The sequence below is a fragment of the Capra hircus genome, chromosome 16 (genome assembly GCF_001704415.2).
Source record: "Capra hircus breed San Clemente chromosome 16, ASM170441v1, whole genome shotgun sequence".
NCBI classification, from domain to species: Eukaryota; Metazoa; Chordata; class Mammalia; order Artiodactyla; family Bovidae; genus Capra; species Capra hircus.
Genome location: NC_030823.1, coordinates 34,377,582 through 34,397,037, shown reverse-complemented (window position 1 = coordinate 34,397,037; position 19,456 = coordinate 34,377,582). Strand labels below are relative to the sequence as shown.

The 19,456-nt window shown below is 36.5% G+C and overlaps 1 protein-coding gene across 4 annotated transcripts in view; it reads right to left on the bottom strand.

The window, feature by feature from the left end:
• The window catches only part of RGS7 (regulator of G-protein signaling 7), a 471,995-nt gene that overhangs the window by 13,637 nt on the left and 438,902 nt on the right, over window positions 1–19,456 (bottom strand). For all 4 annotated transcript variants that reach the window (XM_018060280.1, XM_018060278.1, XM_018060279.1 and 1 more), the window contains 5 exons: window positions 12,682–12,780; window positions 11,420–11,481; window positions 10,348–10,458; window positions 8,971–9,096; window positions 2,632–2,818 (listed from right to left, as the gene is read on the bottom strand). In XM_018060280.1, coding sequence (XP_017915769.1) covers window positions 2,632–2,818; window positions 8,971–9,096; window positions 10,348–10,458; window positions 11,420–11,481; window positions 12,682–12,780 — 585 coding nt within the window. The remainder of the gene's footprint in view (window positions 1–2,631; window positions 2,819–8,970; window positions 9,097–10,347; window positions 10,459–11,419; window positions 11,482–12,681; window positions 12,781–19,456) is intronic.

Below are 19,456 nucleotides of genomic sequence, written 5' to 3'. Positions count from 1 at the left end.
AAATCTACTTTAGGCCAGAGCATAAGTCCAGAAATAAATTTTGTGATATTTAATTACTTAATGTCCTAATTTGTATGCATGTTTTGACTTATTCTGAAATATATTAGGTAAATATTCGATAATTTAATCCTAATCAGTTTGTAATGTTTTGTTTCGAAGATGAATATTGGTAGACAAAAGAAAAAAAAATTCATTTAATTCAATGTTGGCCCAATCCAAGGAGATTCTGCTTTGGTTTATTGCAGCCCAAGGGAGCATAAATGCTCCTTGCTCATTCTAGTCTGTTAGAGACAGAGTTCTGAACTATTTGAGAGTATCCTGAATGTCCCAGTGTCTACTTGTTTGGAGAAAACATATATTTTAAGAGATGACTTAGTTTCCTGGTTTTAAATACACCAGTAATGATTTGTAGTTACTGTGAATCCACTTAATGACATTCAGGATTAATCCTCAATAATCCTGACATTCAGGCTCTAGCCCAAGGTTCATCTCCAAAAGTATGGTACATTTGGAACTGTATCAGAATTTGTTGTTGGAAAAGTGGGATGATGTTTTATTTTGGACTCACGCATTTTGGGATTCAGGTCCTATCTTGCTCAAGATTTACCACTCACAAACATGTTAATTTTGACAATTTTCTTCACTTCTCTGAGCCTCAGTCTTCTAGTCTATAAACTAGAGTTATTGTCAGGATTTGAGGAATGATCAACATTTAGCAAAGTATGAGGGAATGCATAGCAAGTGCTCAAATATGTTTGAGTATGTGCCAGGTACACTTCAAAGTGCTTGCCTCTCTTAGTTAATTATATTCTCACAAAACCTCAACAAGGTTGGCAACCATTTTCATATATATTTTAAATATGAAGTAACTAAAACACAAAGAAGTACTTGCATTAGGTCACAGAGTGGAGCTCAGAATAGAACCCAGGCAATTTGCCTTCAGAATCTGCTTTCTTATTATACTGTATCTCTTCTTAAACAGCGGCAAGAATTTTTATTATTATATTTTTGAACATAGGGTTTATAAACCCACAAAAAACTGGGATTAAATAGCTGAGGTTGACTGAGAAAAGCCTATGGTCAGGTGGTAATATTTTCTATAGAAAATTATGCCTTTTCCTTTTATTGAAGACACATTAAGCAAAAATATTTTTCAATGACATAGATAACAAAGAAATGTTCTTTTTAAGACTTTTGGGAAGGTCATTCCAAATATTTTACACATTGTTGAGTCTACAAAAATGCTTGAAAGTTTATCTTGAATTGAAAGAAAGATAAAACAGCAGAGAAATAAGCAACAGAATTTTCCTCCTGCTCTCTCTCATGTGTCTCCATAAAATGTAATTATTTCCACATAGAAGACCATGGCAGAGCCAGGGTGAATGAATGGGTTTCTGGTTGGCTGTTTCAACCTGTGTTAGTTTTCTGCACAGTGGCTCATTTCTTTTTAAACCAAAGCCAGTGATAAATATATTTTATACTGAGAGTAAAAATAAGAAAGGAAATTTCTGTACCTCACGCTTCATCTTCTATATTTTCTCTTAGTAACATAGCTATTTAAAAAATAAGACACTTTTTAGAGCTAACATTCTTCTCTAAAATAGGTTTTAAGAAATTATGAAACATGTTTGTTCAGGTTTAAAAGCCAATTTCAACACATCATTAGGAAATGATATCCTCTCATTACACATTTATTTTTCCTCTTGAGCACAATATACTTTTTTAAGAGAAAGTAGAAACTAAAATTACTTCTAAGGAGACAAGTACATCCAGTTTCAGGAAAAAAAAAACACACTTAAATAAAACTATGTCTTAGGAAGTTAATATATTAATATCAATTTCATTTTCCTTCTTTTTGTAGACTAAAAAAGTAACTTGGAAAATTTAAAAATGCCTAAAGTTACTGTTTCAGTTTGTCATCAGAGACAAAACTGGTTTTTACTGTTTCGTTGTGTCATCAGAGACAAAACAGGTTTGAGTTTTACATAACTTTAAGCTAATTTAATTCAGTTCTGACTATTCATAATAATATATTATTTAGGAAGGTCAGAATCACAGACTCTCCATATTAGAAGATAAGTTAAAGAGTTCAAGTATGTGTTACTGAGGTATCAGAGTTGAAACTAAAGTAAAAAGCTTTCAAATATTTAAAATATTTCCCTTCTAGAAATTTTCACGTAAAAACATTCAAATTTACAAAAATCCCCAGGCTTTAAAAACTCTTCTTTTTAAAGTATCTCCGTTTTCTTATAGATCATTTAATTGTTTTACATACAGCTTCCTTGGTGGCTCAGATGGTAAAGAATCCACCTACAATGTAGTAGACCTGGGTTTGATCCCTGGGTTGGGAAGATCCCCTGGAATAGGGCATGGCAACCCACTTCAGTATTCTTGCCTGGAGAACCCCATGGATAGAGGATCCTGGCAGCTACAGTCCATGGGGTCGCAGAGTTGGACATGACTGAGCGACTTAGCACGTGCACACGCGAACACACACACACACACACACCCCTAAATTGAAAATGTTAGACATAGCCACAGATTATAATGAAAATAAAACAAAAGTATCTCAACTTTCAACTTCTCAGGAGCACATTTGTGATGCAATATGAGTTCCATCCATGTACCAACCTGAGCATCTTCGAAAGTGTATCGTCCAGGCTCCTTCACATTCTGTGTGGTTTTGTCATAGCTCTTAGAATCCAAGTTAATAGCACTGGGGGCTCCTGGAGCCAGAAATTCTTGCCATATTTCCTGAACTCGAGAGGGAACTTCTCTAATAGGCCTTTTCTTCAGGTCCTCCACTGCTAGCCAGAATCTACACAAAATGAGACATAATCTGATGTCTGATGTCTCATAGTCTGAAAATTCTTAAAATATTGACTTATCATATAATTCACAGTGAGGCAAAACAATAAGCTAATTTTCTCTGAGGGCGTCCAGAAGCAGGCTTCTACTGATTTTTTTATTAGTTGTATTCAAAGATATAACATTTGGGGAAAGGAAATATTGGAAACAATCCTTTTTAGGTGTTCTCTGAAAATCAGGGGCTTCCCAGGTGGCTCAGACGAGGAGCCTAGCAGACTACAGTCCATGGGGCCAAAAGGAGTCGAACACGGCTGAGCCGCTGAGCACACACACACACTGAAAGGAAGACCTGCCAGGCCCTGATTCCACACAACCTCAAATTTTTACTGGAACAATGTAGCAGTACTGAAGAACCTTTTGTTAGACCAGAAGAGGAGTTTGAAGGGATTTAGAGGCAGTGACATGGATCATCTGACTGGGGGCATAAAGTACACCACATACTCTATTTTTTGGCTCTTTGGTCCATTTGAGCAATGAGGGGTTAGTATGGAGAGGATTTTCTGCTTTCCCTGGTAAGGGAATTACCATGAAGCTTTACTGGAATGAAAAGAGGCCTGGACACAGATTAGAAAATGCCCTAGCTGGAGAAATCAGGGCAAGTAACTAATTTTAGGCTATTTAATTCCGAGACTTATGAAATGACAGAAGCAGCAAGCTTTCACATGTAATTGTTCAAAAGGCTTAAATCTGCAGAGGCATCATAGCAATTCAGAAGCTCTGGAAAAAATAATATTGACCTACTTCTAAATATAAAATATATATTTTATGTCCTTCTGTATAGAATATAGTCTATCCTGAAAGGAAAGAACACCAGGACATACTCTGGTTGATAAATGCAAATAGCAATGTCTAATAAAAAGCCACATCATATTAATGGGTTCCATTTTTTACAATTTTGCCCTATATCTTTTTGTTTAGACCTAGAAATAATGATGAAACATGAATATGTATGTCATAATAGTGTCTTTAAACAAACAAACAAAAAGGACACTTGAAAAAGGAAGTACTAGATCTGTTATCCTCAATAGGGGCCAGATGTGATCCTGATATGGAGAAGATGACCACAGAGATGAATGACTACAAGCTACAGGGGATTCTCTGGTGGCTCAGACTGTAAAGAGTCTAATTGCAATGCAGCAGACCTGGGTTTGACATGATTGAGCAACTAACACACAACACAGGGTATAGAGTTTTAACAGAAGTAGAAGGGGATAAGCAGTCCCTTCATAACTATTACGTTTTAAACTTAGGGATTAGGGAAAGTTCAAAAAATAAGCAATAAAGAAGTTGAGCTAGAATTAGGATATCAAATATTACTTAATCTAGTAATTTTCCAGTTTCTAGGTACCATTTTCCTATAGACAGGTATCAGATAATCCAATATGGACTATATCTTAAATGTTTTTGCTTTCAGAAGGCAAGGGTCAAGACCATTTCTTTTTTAAATACAGGTTCTGACAATGTGCAATCTAATAGGAATGCTATGTGCAATCTGAAGGAGCCTAAGTGTTATAATTGATGCATATTAAAAAGCTGAGACATCACTTTGCTGACAAAGGTCTGAATAGGCAAAGCTATGGTTTTTCCAGTAGTCATGTATGGATGTGAGAGTTAGACCACAAAGAAGGCTGAGAGCTGAAGAATTGATGCTTCTGAACTGTGGTGCTGGAGAAGACTCTTCAGAGTCACTCCTTTGGACTGCAAGGAGATTAAACCAGTCAATCCTAAATGGAAGGGCTGATGCTGAGGCTGAGACTCCAATACTCTGGCCACCCAGCTCTTTGGAAAAGACCCTGATGCTGGGAAAGACTTAGGGCAGGAGAAGGGGGTGACAGAGGATGAGATGTTGAATGGCATCACCAAATCTATGGACATCAGCTTGAGTGGACTCTGGGAGATAGTGAAGGACAGGGAAGTCTATGGTGTCTCAAAGAGTCGGACATGACTTAAGAGACTGAACGACAACAACAAGAAGTTCATTTCAGCACTCTTTGAACATACAGATAAAAAGAATGTCTTTGTTCTTAAACTAGCAAAGATACACCATTCAAATGACCATAATACAAGGAAGCATATGAGAGATTCTCAAGGAATAGGCACAAACCAGACAGTCTGGGAATGCTGAGCAGGAAGGAGCCCATCTGCTGGGGCAACTACTGCACTGGAAAAGGGAATTCTAGGAAGGTACACAGATGCAGTGACATCTTAAATAGACTTGAAATTATAGATGAGAAATCAAAGGGCTGAGGAGGTAATAATGACAGCACCTACACTCTAAGTGCAGGCACTATTCTAAGTGATTTAGCTATATTAAAACATGCAATCCCTTCAACTTTATAGAGTATGTGCTAATATTTCCCCCACTTCAGAGAAATCTGAATATATGAAGACTAAGTCACTTATTTAAGTTGCCCACTGTGAGTGCCATATATAGGGTTTGCTCCCAGATCTGCAGCAGATGACATTCTCAAAAGCACTCTCTTGAATGCCTCACTAAATGCATCATTGTTTTTCTTATCCTCAGCATAGTCATCATTGCAATAATTTAGTAGAATGTAAAGGGAACTCACTAAAACTCCACTCCCCCCTTAATATATGAAAGCTGGAATATGAGGAATTATCTTAATGTCATTGAGCCTTGATTTTTTTTTTCATCAGCAAAATGGGATAATAATGCCTATCTCACTGGGTTTCCATTAGGTAAAATGAGATAAATTATGTAAAGGGCACTTTTGAAGTGCTTGAGACATTTTTAGGCACTCATATCATATAACTCTCATATTACTGAATTTACTTGGTACTTACTCTGTTTACCTGAAAGAGGAATGAGCAAAAGCACACCAAGTGAGAATAGAAGTTCTATTTGAGAAATAAGTACTTATCAATGAGCAGTATTTCTTGACTATTTTTTGTCTCAATACCTGAAGAAAATGCTCACATGAGTGCCATACTTCCATAAATAGCAGATGCTAAATAAGATGCACTGAGATGTATTTAGGTGTAATTAGCCCTGCTGGTTAAATGGACTGTTTTGTCTCTCTTGGTCTGTGACACCAGATACCTAGGCAGAAACAGGAAGAGCAGTGGACAGAAGCTTAGTATTGGTTTATAGAAAGCCTAGGATGGCAATTATTAGCAATCTGACTTGTAAAGATGCTTAACTTCTATTCATATTTTGCTTGCCTGTCCAATGGGGCAAAGATACTAATATTTAAATTTTATGTTTGAAGTGATGATTAGTTGAATGATAATCAGAAACAATAAATACAAAATATGGCATGGCATACTTATAAAAGTAGTGAATATAAAGCACAACATGGTATGGCATACACTGGACTTCCCAGGTGGCTCTGTGGGTCACAAATCTGCCTGCAATGCAGGAGACGCAGGCGATGCGGGTTTAATCCCTGGGTTGGGAAGATGCCCTGGAGGAGGGCATGGCAACCCACTCCAGTATTCTTGCCTGGAGAATCCCATGGACAGAGTGGCGAGCTATAGTCCCTAGGGCTGCAAAGAGTGGACACAACTGAAGCGACTAGGCAAACACGCACACATGGCATATACTAGGTGTTCAAGACTTGACGTCTGTATCTATCTATCTGTTCTTAGTAGGGAAACATATAACAGACCTACAGTATATACCCAAGAAATATATATGTCACTACATAAGAAATATGTAATGTTTCTTTTTTATATAACTTTGTTTTTATTTCAACATAACATGCAATAAAATATTAACAGATTATAATGCTTACAAAGAAAAAAGGGACTTTAAAAGCAATTTAGTTCAGATTTAAGAAATCATTCTAATTAAACACAATAAATCTATTTCCAGATGATCAGTTTAGACCAAAATTAAAAATAGCGTTTGGTAGGTACTTATGTCTGCTGTCTATTTGCAACATTTTTATATAACCTCTGATTCTTGGTATATCCAGCCCCTATTTTCCTAACACAGTAGGGAAGGACATAAACATGGGCCATTTAAATTAAAGGAAGAAATGGGAAAGGGAGATTCCAGGCTGCAAAAATATACACAAGCATTTACCTTTCCAGAACTAAACATTTCTTCCATAAAAATACGAAATATCCAAGCTCTATAGAATTAGGGCTGGGACTACTTCAAATGCAATTATTCTGTATTTTCAAAATATAGGGCAGAAAGCCTTTTGGATGATATTTATACATTTTCTTACAATTCATATATGCAATTATTTATCAGGCAATTTAGTGTGTTACAGGATTGTTGAAATAAAAATGGAAATAAGATAAGGCATGGAAAAAATCAGCAGTGATCAATTTCATTCATGAAAGAGAGTTTGCACATGCTAATCTTTTAGTCCCAAAGTCTCTTTCCTCTTCCTTTTTCACCTGGTTATCTCCTTATCACGGAGAAGGCAATGGCACCCCACTCCAGTACTCTTGCCTGGAAAATCCCATGGACGGAGGAGCCTAGAAGGCTGCAGTCCATGGGGTCGCTAAGAGTCGGGCACCACTGAGCGACTTCACTTTCACTTCTCACTTTGATGCATTGGAGAAGGAAATGGCAACCCACTCCAGTGTTCTTGCCTGGAGAATCCCGGGGATGGGGTAGCCTGGGGGGCTGCCGTCTATGGGGTCACACAGAGCCAGAGACGACTAAAGTGACAGCAGCAGCAGCAGCATCTCCTTCCCTGAGGAGGCTTTGAGTGATCTCTCCCTCTGGGTTTGCCATTCGCCTGTATTTCTCAGATCTAACACTCATCCTTTTGTGTTGTGATCTGTTTTCATCTTTGTATTCACACGTAAGCTGTACTTCTAATAAAATCAGGAAGGACTTTTATTTGATTGGGTGATAATGGTGAAGTACTGCTTATTTATTTCTTTATCATGAAACCCATGATGATAGCATTTTTTTTCAAAAACAGAATTAGAGGAAACTCCATAAAAGACTAAAACTAGATTTATCTCTGCATTATTTTCTAAAGCATTCTGTACTCAATAACTGATGATGTGACCTTATGACAGTAAATATTATTTAGGTCCAAAAAAATCCTTAGCACCTGCAGACCTCTTGAAACCCTGGTCAAGCTTTCAAGTTTCAGTAAACTTGAAAAAGAATAGGAAGCTGCGTGCCTGAAACCTATGACAGGCATAATTAAATTTCTCCAGATTCTGCCTGTGGTCAACTTGCTTAATTCATGGGACATCGGTCAAAATTCTATGTTCTTCTAAATGGTTTGGTTTGGGTATCTCTTAAATCTCCTGCAAAGAATGTGATGATTCTGGAACTGCTAAGTTACAGTGAAAATAAAGGAATGCTGGCAACTTTCTCTAAATGGATTTCACAGGACTGAATAAGTCATGGGAAAATAGAGAGTTCCATTTCAAAAGAATACTGAATGAAAGAGCTTGGGGAAAAACCATATTATGTAGGGGAAAGTTATCGCTCACTTCAGTCATCTTAGAGCTACTAAAATCTATTCCAGTGTCTCACATTTAAAAATTCAATTTCCAGGTGCCTCTTAAGTCAGAAAAATTTCAAAAATATGTAAGGATGATGTTTACAACAGATAAGCAGGATACACACCTCTCTAGCAGACGCTAACAGCTCAGTCTGGTACTGCTCTCAACTGCCCTGAGGCTGTGTTTAAATGTACGAAGTAAATGCACTGCCTCCATCATTTTGTTTCAAGTTATTTTATACAGGCACTTGATTTCCTTTTCTAGATCTTACCTGAGATGCAATACACAAAGAAGACCAATATGATAAATAGGTGATATGTTAATTAAACTACATATGCATTATTGATGATTCTTTGTTTTGCCAAGTACTAGTCTGATACTTCTTTATGCAGTCCATTTCAAATGCATCAGATTTACATAGTTGAAAGATCAGGAGACAGTGTAAAATAAACCATTATGAAGAAGTGATAATATTGGACAAAGTGCTTTGCCTTCATTACCTTTTCTTCCTCTATCAAGAGGCAGAAATTCAATAGGTCCATAGCTTCATTATGATGTTGGTGGGATAGTAACTGGTCTGTCGAGTGCAAAATCACCAGACTCATCATAAGAAGGTCACTCTTGCTTAGAATATAAGATTCAAACAACATGTCTTACCTTAAGTTTTCTGAGCTGAATTCTGACTCTAGAAATTTAAGGAATTGTTCTCTCCCGACTGGATCTTTCAATGCTTCATCCATGCCAAAACCCCATCGTTTTACCCTCTGCTGACTTGGTTCTTTGCTATAGAAAATAAAACAAAGCCAAATATACTCCTTTCATTATAAATTCTATATTCTGCTATTACATTTCCCCTCAAAATCATATATTCTTTGAGGCTCCCATTTTTAACATATTTTTCAGGAAAAAAAAAAAAACCCTCTGATTGATGACTCTGCATGAAATTATAGTGAGATGAAAGTTAGGCATTAATAAAAAGTCTAACGTTTATTAAGCATTAAATGTCAAGAGATGGATTCTCTTTTAGATTTCTTCAGCAACTTTGAGATGGGTACTATTATAATTCTTATTTTATAAATGAGGAAGTCAAAGATAGAGGGTTATAACTTTCCAATGTCAAATAGGTAGTATTCCAGACATTCTGACCCCAGGACTCAATTTCTTAACCACTACACTATGAAGTCTCATGGTGGCACACTGTACTGGAGGAAAATGCATTGAGAATCAAAAGGCTTACATTCTGGTTTATGACTTTGTTGTTGATTAAATGTATGACATAGTCCTGGCTGAGTCACAACATTTTGGGATTCCAACTTTCACATCTATAAAACTAAGAACTTAGGGATGAAGAGATATATACTTGTCAAGCATTTGAGAACCACTGAATGGACATAAAAGCAAGAGAAGGTCCATAAATGCAATCTAGCTAAGTGCTGCAGAATACTAAATCCTCACTCTGTGAAGGGGTATGCAGTGATCTTTTTATGACTCTATCAAGATTGGTGATATAATTCTTCTCTTATATAGCTGATGAAAGAAACCAGGGAGTCTTAAATTGTGTTCTGGTTTTCTTAAGAAGTCAGACACTTGTCAGTTTCTCTTAGAGTGTTTATGGTAAATTCATTTTGCTCCAAAACAGAATTTATAAAGGCATCATACTTGTATTGGGCTTAAGTTAAGCATGGATTTAGCATTCGTTTTACTTGAATAGATGGACCTTTGTGGCTATGTGGATTTTCAAGGAAGCTGAAAACAATGACCTAAATTTTAAGAACTAAAGATCCTAACTAGTCGACCTTGAAACCCTTGCACATCTGATTTTTTTTTGTGCCAATCTTTCTGGAAATGCAAATCTAATATAACGCAAACATCTAAGTTTCAAAAACCATTGCCTTGAACAAGAGCTTTATATCATGGTTAATGTAGACACAGAGTAAAATTACTTTTACAATTAGTCTGCTGTAGGAGTCTTTTTATATCACTCAAATCCTGAAATAAGTGAAATATTTGGAAGGAAGAGAAAATGTCACTTACCTTGCTTCAAGTTCCCAGAAGGTAGTATCATCAGACAACCATGGGTTAGAAGGGTCAGGTGGCACAAGAAACGGGTCATATTCTACATACTGTTCTGTGTAACTTAGCAGACTTGAGAAAAAGAAACATTTTCATTTTCTTTAGTTTTCTGGTTGAGGTAAAACTGATCTTTGTAAGGGACACACTATAAAAACATCTGGCCAAGGAATTCTTGCTTGCTTATAGAATAAAATCTGATAGCAGTTGTCATGCTTCTTTGAAGATAAATGTGGTTAAGGATTCCATCTTTCCCAATGCCTTAGCAATATGAATTAAAATGAGACATTTTAATGTAATTAAAATGAGACAAAATGGAAAAGGTCAGTGTATAGAAAGGAAGTGCCAAGGAGCAATTCCAACCCTTGGTCAACTAGCCTACCCACAGCAGAACAGATGTTAGCTCAACTTGGAGAAGCGGTTAAAAGGCAATTTTTGTCAACAGTATTTACAGGAATTAGGTAAAGGGGGAATCACTTACAACACGGTTTTTTGGGGAAAAAAATCTGTTTTTAAAACAAAATAAAGGGAGAAAGAAGAGGAAAAACACTGCAGAGGTAAGATTTGGCAATGCCTCAAAGTACAGAATAGAAATGTCTTAACAGATTTGAATGAAGAAAATATGTAAAAATCTAAGCTTAATTCAAATTCTGAAGTCATAAAGTAACTGAGTAGTATAAATGTTAAGAAGAATTAACAGAAAGTTTCTAAGTTGCCAACAAGTAACTTAATGAATTGAGTTTTATTTCTCCTAGCAGGAGTGAAAAGATTCAATTCCTTGGAATTATCTTCTGTATTTGATTGTGGTTGCACAAAGATTGGGCCTCTAGAGACCTAAGATAATAATGATCATTCTGTCATTTGAAGTGCAACAAAAGAGCTCTGTGAAAATTTTCTATGTTCAAAAGGGAAAAGAAAATAACATTTCTTACAGGGTTCAAATTATATCAGTTCTCCTCCCACCAGTTCATACTGAACACATTTAATTGTCATCTGAACATTTTTTAATTTATATGAGCATGGTTGCAACACTTACCTATCAGCAACTTTTGACATTTTTAACCGATGTCTATCTAACTGTATTTGCCAATACTTTATCTGGAAAAAAGAGATAAGTAGTTACGTAAGTAGTGACATTCTCCAATTTTCAACTCTAAACTCTAATAGATTAATTCTAAACAAGAATATGTTCTAGACAGGAAAATTTCAGTCTATAGAAAATCCCAAACATGAGGGCTCTGAAAGAGTTAATAAAAATTAAACTCTATTTGACCGTAAACACATAACCAGTATTGCTTTAGAACAGCAGTGAGGTTGAACATTCTGCCCACATCAGCAAAATAACTTTATTTTTAAAGTATTATAGAAATTTTAAGCATTTATTCATGGTAATTATCCAAATTTGAATCACATTTCTCCATCAAACAGTGAATTCAGAAAATAAATGTATTTGCTATTTGTTACTATAATTTCAAGATAAACCCTACTTCCTAATACTAGCCCAACAAAAGCATCAATGATATTTGTTTTAAGAATAACTTTATCAACATTTCAGAGCAAATTCTCACAGGGACATAACAACATGTGGAAATTTAAAACTCTCTGAGTTACTTTTCCTTCAAGGTGATTATAAATATACTAGGAAAAGTATGTATTACATAGTTGGTAGGAAGAAATAAGCAAAAGGAGAAAAAGTCTCATGACAACTAACCAAGAGATTTGATGATGAATTGATAAGAGACACTTGGTATTGCCTTTGAAATACTGCAGCCAAAGCTATTTATTCATCAACAGATGCAACAGAAGCAATTTATACCATTGCTATACCAAGAAGCAATATATCTGCTCATCAGTGCTAATGAGGAAAAACTTCAAGAGGATTCTAGAGATCAGTACTGCAGAAACAAGGTTGAGCACTCTTGTGAAGATCACATCACATGACTGGAGGTGGAAAACACATGATCTAAATGTCACCAACCTATTGTCTTCTCATTTTTTAGAACAGAATTATGGAATATAAACTAACTCAATAATGGAATCATCTATGAGTCAGTGTGTGTGATTTTTAAAAATTAGTTAGAGGAAAAAGGATTTGGAGAAATAACAAGGGAAGAGTTTTGAAAACTATCTCCTTATATTAATAAATTTTCAAGAGAATACATATCTTAAAATTACATTTTAAATACAATCTTACAAATCAGTTTTTAAAATATCTCCTATTAACATCAACATCTGGTCTTCATACTGGCTACTCTGTAAACCATCTACTCTGTAAACCATTATTCTAGGTTGACTCACCTGTTGTTGTAACTCATCTTCTGTTGGAGGTTTAGTTTCTGGTGTGGGTGTGTGGGTAGGACTGTGACTTCTAATATCATTTTGTAGACCATAGACAGACTATATTAAAATAAAAAAGAAATATGTTAAGAGAAAGTTACATTTATAGTCACAGACTTTCTAAAAGGTAATTTTGTGTTATATATTCATTAAGGTAACTCAAAACTTTGCTGCATACTGGATTAAGCTTATCAAAATTCAAAAGGCACTGCTACCATAAATGTCATATGAATCTAAAATGAAAGCACAGAGTTTTTGGAAAAAAATATGTGGTTGTATTATTAACTGACAGAATAATTGACTAAATGAATAAAACTAGGTAACTGTGATAAAATATGGGGTGAGCTGAGAATACTAATTTGGGAAATGACAGCACAACATAGCATCTAATAAGCATTAATTTTGGAATAAAATAGAGGTGGATACATAATAGAATAAAAATGTCATAAGGCAAAAAGGGTAAAAATAATCTAGTTGTTTTACATAGGAAAGGAATGGAGTAATAAGGAGAGAAACTAGGTTAAGAATTCCATTGCTGATTTTGTCTCTGATGGTATCATCAAACACACATCAGAATGTTCCTATTTTCCCAGCTCAACATTGGGTTATCTACCTCATGATACTGACCTTGTCGTTTGGTTTCAGTAGGTGCCATTTACAAATGTCAGTGACCCCTAAGGTTTTGCACATCTTTGAAATTCTTTATCCCAGTGCTTCTTTACTATTTTGTCAAAAGGTGAACCCTACTATTTAGGAATGCTCTTTTTTGGGAAAGACCCATTGCTTAGTAAATATAAACAAAAATCTGGGGACTTCAAGAACAAAAATTCATCCCTAACTGAAGGTGAGACTTCTTACATGTCAACTCAAGGCAGAGGCCAAATTACCTTTTCTTTAATATTAAAGCACTCTTACTTTAAAATAAAGAATTTAATGTTAGCTACTAAGCACTTTTTCTCTGGACAAGAGGATGGAGGAGGACATGACAAAGTTTCATGAGCCCTACAAAATTAAAGTTGCCAAATAGTGGAAAGAAGCTATTGAAATCAGAAGAAGGTAGATGTTTAACCAAGCCAATTTTCAGGCCCATCACCAACCTTACCAGTAACTCTAAATTTAAATTCATCCTGTTAACTGACCTGTTTTCACTTGGATTCCACCTCGTCTTAATGTTAACCTTTTGGCTCTGTACCTGGGCCCTTTTCCCTTGTGAGTTCCCACTATTTTGCTCTTAGCCCATCTTTAACATATTTAACTTGGTTCTCTGACTATCTTTGGTAGGAACTTCAATTTTCCCTTTTTTGACATAGCTCCAACCTCCTTGAAACTCAATTCTTGTTACTGGGCATACATTTCAACCCAAGGACTAGCACACATGATGTCAGTTAATTACTAACTGGACTGAGCTAAATGGCTTGAACTGTCTTTTTCTTTCCTTCTATCATTCATTCAACATGTATCAAACACCTATGATATGCTGTATATAACTGTTAGGCATTAGGGATATAGATGCAAACAAAAATAGGTATGCTTCCTCCTTCCTTGGAACTTATGACCTAATGGTTACACAGAGAATCACATAAATAAACATATGATTAAAACTGTGATAACTATTATGAAAGAAAAGAATGACAAGAGTACAGTACCTGGAATACAAGGAGACTTTATTTTCACTGAAGAAATGAAAGGTCTGCATGAATTACTGCTAGTTGTGTTTGAGGGTGATTAAATAACATAACCCTCTGAACTCCGAAGTAACAGTTGAGGTGGGTATTTAAAAATTAGTGAAGTAAGAGACCACCAATTATGAAACAATTATACTTTCCAATGTCTGCTATTTTTTTAGTTGTATCATACTAATTTTTGATAAAGAAAATAAAAAAGACATCTAAGGTTTAAGCTTTCCATTCTCACTTAACCTTGGTTTAATTACTTAAAGTTCTTTAATAAGAATCTCTAGTTCATGTAAAAAATGTTTTAAAGACAAAACAGCTGACAGTTCTAACAGTGAGTTTGTTGGTTAAGATTTAAAATAATTTAAAAGAGCGCTAGAAAAACACCACAATTTATGGTGCCAAAGAAGTAAAATAATTAATAAATTACCTTCTATCTCTACATTTCTATGATTATTTCAATATACATGCATTTCACATGATCATCATGAAGTTCCATAAAACACTCAAACCATTGGGTGGTGCTGTTTCAAATAGTCTTCCAGCAGCCTGGCCACTGGTTCTGAGGTTACTGGAATGTTTCCCTTTTTGTCTTACATGTAAGTAAACATCATAAATTCTCTCTTTCCTCACTCAGGGTACCTTTCATTTTCTGGGGATCAGTAATAGCTTTTAACTTTGATTCTTGGCTAGAGTGAAAATAGCCACAAATAATGCAATTTTATGCTCAGGGCTTACTTTATGCTAAAGGAGGTAAGAAAACTGATCCTATTTTGGCCAATAAGTTATGAGGATCATTTGCAATGTAAAAGGATTTACACCTTTTAGAAAACTGAAATATATTAGAAATCTTGGCATAGAGCAGATAGGGCTAGAGAGAAAGAAAAATGGAATTGTCTAATGTCTTAATATTTGCAGATGGGGAAAATTAAGTTAACTAATTTGGATCCACTTTGAGTTTTAATAGCAAAGATAATTACTAAACCAAGATGCTTTGACTTATAACACCTTTTTTTTTGTTGTTGTTGTTCCTCAGGGTGCCTGGATTAACACTTGACATATGCAGTACCATCCTAATGAATACTGAATGAGTTATTCACTAAATGAAACAGATTTGACTTTCTACATAAATCTGTTCATATGTGATCTCCTTTTATATCTCAGAAGAGATAAGAAAATTCTTTCCTTTATTTTTGGTCAAGGGGAAGGGACTTTAAGAACTAAAGAGTGAAGGAAGTTTCGATGCTTTTTTATGTGGAGTGCAATGATGGGCGGAGGAGGGGGGATGCTCAGCTCGACTGGAGAATGATTAGGACCATGTCCGATGCCACGTGGAAGAAGCCAGTGCAGAGACAGAGCAGTGAGAGGAGACTAGAGAAGATTGAGGAAGAAAGTTTGCCAGTGTCCAAGTCTCTGCATCCAAGAATATCTAGGCTAACTCCCTGCCTATTCCTAAGGTTTTAGAATATTCTCCTCTTTCATCTATTTTGAGCAGAGTTTCTCTTGCCTGCAAAGGTATTGTACTTATTTGAAACACTTTTGTGCTGCACTAAGATATGAATAGTTTATTCTGTTATGTAACACATTAAAATTTAAAATTTCACATTTGGCATAAGGAAGTAAAGAAAGACCAATCTTTTAAAGTATGAACGGCTATAACCACTGCATTAATAGCAGGAAAACTAGGCATTAATCATGAATTTGCTAACTGTTCTTCCAGGATGTGCACTTTAGCTGTTAACTAAAATATTACATGCCATTATGTCCAAATGCAAGTAACAGAGGAAAGAAAGATAACGAGACAGCAAACAACTTACTGTTGTTTTGAAATGTGGGTTCCAGAGTTACAGGAAACGATCTGAAGTGTGGCTGCAGTCATGTAAGCACAAATGCTTTTGTCATTTTTACTTATGTTTTGTGTTTTTCTAGGACCTCTTCTCAGAGAAGGCGATGGCACCCCACTCCAGTACTCTTGCCTGGAAAATCCCATGGATGGAGGAGCCTGGTGGGCTGCAGTCCATGGGGTCGCTAAGAGTTGGACACGACTGAGTGACTTCACTTTCACTTTCACGCATTGGAGAAGGAAATGGCAGCCCACTCCAGTGTTCTTGCCTGGAGAATCCCAGGGATGGGGGAGCCTGGTGGGTTGCTGTCTATGGGGTCACACAGAGTCGGACACGACTGAAGCGACTCAGCAGCAGCAGCAGCAGGACCTCTTCTAGCAATTGTCATATAGAAGGGTGATCTTATGTGTTAACTCGACCGGACCATGGTGCTCAGATATTGGATCAGACATTATTTCAGGTGTTTCTATAAGCATGATTTTTGGGTGAGATTAAAACTTAAATAAGTGGATCTTGAGTAAAGCAGAATATTTTCAATAATGCAGTTGCATCCGATCATTTGAAGACCTAAATAGAACAAAAAGACCTCCACCAACCAACCAAGAGGAAATCCTGCCAACAGATGGCAATTCTTCCCTGGATCCTTAGTTTGTTGGCCTACCTCATCAGATTTTGGACTTGCCAAGCCTTTTAGAATCATGTGAGTCGGTACCTTAAAATAAATCTCTCTCTCTTTCTCTCTGCATACAGATATCTATATATCTCCTTATTTTTGGTTCTGTTTCTCTGGAGAAATTTGGCTATAATACAAACATAGCCTGACTTATTAGAGTTAAAATTTTAGAATCAGTTGAAGAAAGTTAGGTACATAGTGCCCCTTAAAATTTGCCTAGATTAGGCTGATTTATTTCCACTTGTGCTCAATTGTGAAGTCGTGTCTGACTCTTTGTGACCCCACAGACCAGCCTGCCAGGCTCCTCTGTCCGTGGCATTTTCCAGGTAAGAATACTGGAATGGATTGCCATTTCTTTCTCCAGGTATTTTTGCTTATGCTACATTATCATTCCTTCACAGGAAATTGAGGATATACACTTCACTTATTTCTTTGTATTTTAGTAAACTATATTCAAATAAAAAGACAGGTTTAAACACTGGTTAGCCCTATCTATTCAAAAGTATTTCAAATCAGAGGTACATCTCAGCCTTCTTTTCACATATTTGACAAATATATTTGAAATTAAATAATTAAATATAACGTCCCAAACCCTGATATTCTTCAGGTACATGTGCTAAATGAATACTCAAGGAACTCACTTAGTCTTTTGTTCTTAACATATATGTCCTTTGTTCTGTGACACATAATCACAAGCAATATCATCACAGCTGAATCCCAAAGAATGGAACGGCAGCTCTCTCCACTAAGGGCAGTAGCTGCTTTCAAAGATGAACTACAGTCCGGGGGTTCCACTTCCTTATCAGCCTCAGCATAGCACAGAGGGCGACCACACAGGAACAAAGGACACTTGCCAATTAACAGCAGAAGGCGAAGGCAGCTTCCACAGGTGGCAGGCTGGCCTCTGCCATTTCTGTCTAGACTCTCACAGAACTGCTTGCTCCTGAAGGACAGAACTGTGAAGTCTTCACAGTATGTTGAAACAGTTTGTTCTTGTTGTCAAGCTATTCATTAATAAAATGGTGTGACAGTTTAGAATCACAAACCATTTAAATGCCCTTGATAACATGACTGAGTTGTGTCCCTCCCAAATTCCTGAGCTGCAGCCCACTCTGATTGCATTTGGAGATGGGGTCTGAAAGGAGGTATCAAGGTTAAGTGGGATCATACGGTGGGATCCTAATCCTATGGAGCTGGTACCCTTAAAAAGAAGAGAAGGAGCACTGAGTTCTCTCTCTCTGCCATGTGAGAACACAACAAGCTGGCCATCTGCTAGCCAGGGAGACAGCTCTCATCAGGAACCAAATTTATCAGTACCTTGGTCTCAGATTTCCAGTCTCCAGAACTGGAAGAAAATAAATTCTTATTGTTTAAGCTCCCCAGGCTATAGTATTTTGTTAGAATAGTCGTAGCATATATATATATCACACACAATTTTGTCAATTGCTATATACTAGTATATATATCGCATACATACACACATTTGTTTTGTTTGCTTGCTCAATATGTGTACTCTCATTAAGACCGTAAGTTATGGGAGCAAGGCCATGCCTGTCTCATTCATTTTTGAATAACGAAAGACCAGTACATACCCAGCATAAAGCAGAGATTTGCTAAATCTGCTGATTGAATGGGTCATTCCTGTTCCTAGCCAAATATGAGCTAAAGCACAAGTGGTAATAATTCTAAAGACAAACCAGTATGTGAGTTAGAGTCCTCTAACCTTTTATATAAAGTAACATTATTGGTGAAAATTAAAGAAAATCCAGTACTTCTCAGTATGAAAAGCTGCATTTATCAGAAGGTGAGAAAATCAGTATTCTCCAATTGCTAAGAACAAGGGTATGTACGCTATCTGCACCCTGCAGGACTTCTGTTTTTCTCTAGTGGTTTTAGTGCTACACAGCTCTGCTATTAGCTCCCCAGTTCTACTATTACTGATTCACGGGAAATTAGGCTACCAACTAGACCAATAGAGTTGAGCTCCATGGTTCCATCTCTTTACAACATTTCACTTTGCTATGACAATGTTTCTCTACCAGTCAGTGAGGGCTGATGGTATCTGAAGAGCAACACTGAAAACTAATGATTTCCAAGTTTTCAAAAACAAGGATGCCCTGTGAAGCCCTGGTAAGACACCATAACTGAGTACAGAGTTACAGGGACAGTGTAAACAATTTACTAATCTTTAAGTTCTATCTCATCAATCCAGATACTTTCTCATCTGATTCAGAGCACATCTCAGCTGGTGTCTATAGGGGAAACCAGACACAAAGTAATATATTTTGAACTCTTCAAAATTCAGAAAGTAGTGAGAAGTGACTTAATGCACTCTGGGGTAGCTGACCGCATGTTTGAATTTGGTACCACAAAGCTAGTCCCGGTACACTAGGCCATGCTGTGAGTGGAGGGTGAGAGGAAATGCCTAGGGCTGATCATAAGAGGGAGGGGCCAACAGGTTTGCTGTGGTCTGGCTTTGCTTCTCTTTCTCAGAGATACGCTAGGACCAAAAGCTTTTGAGCACCTCACCTGAATGGGTTTTATGG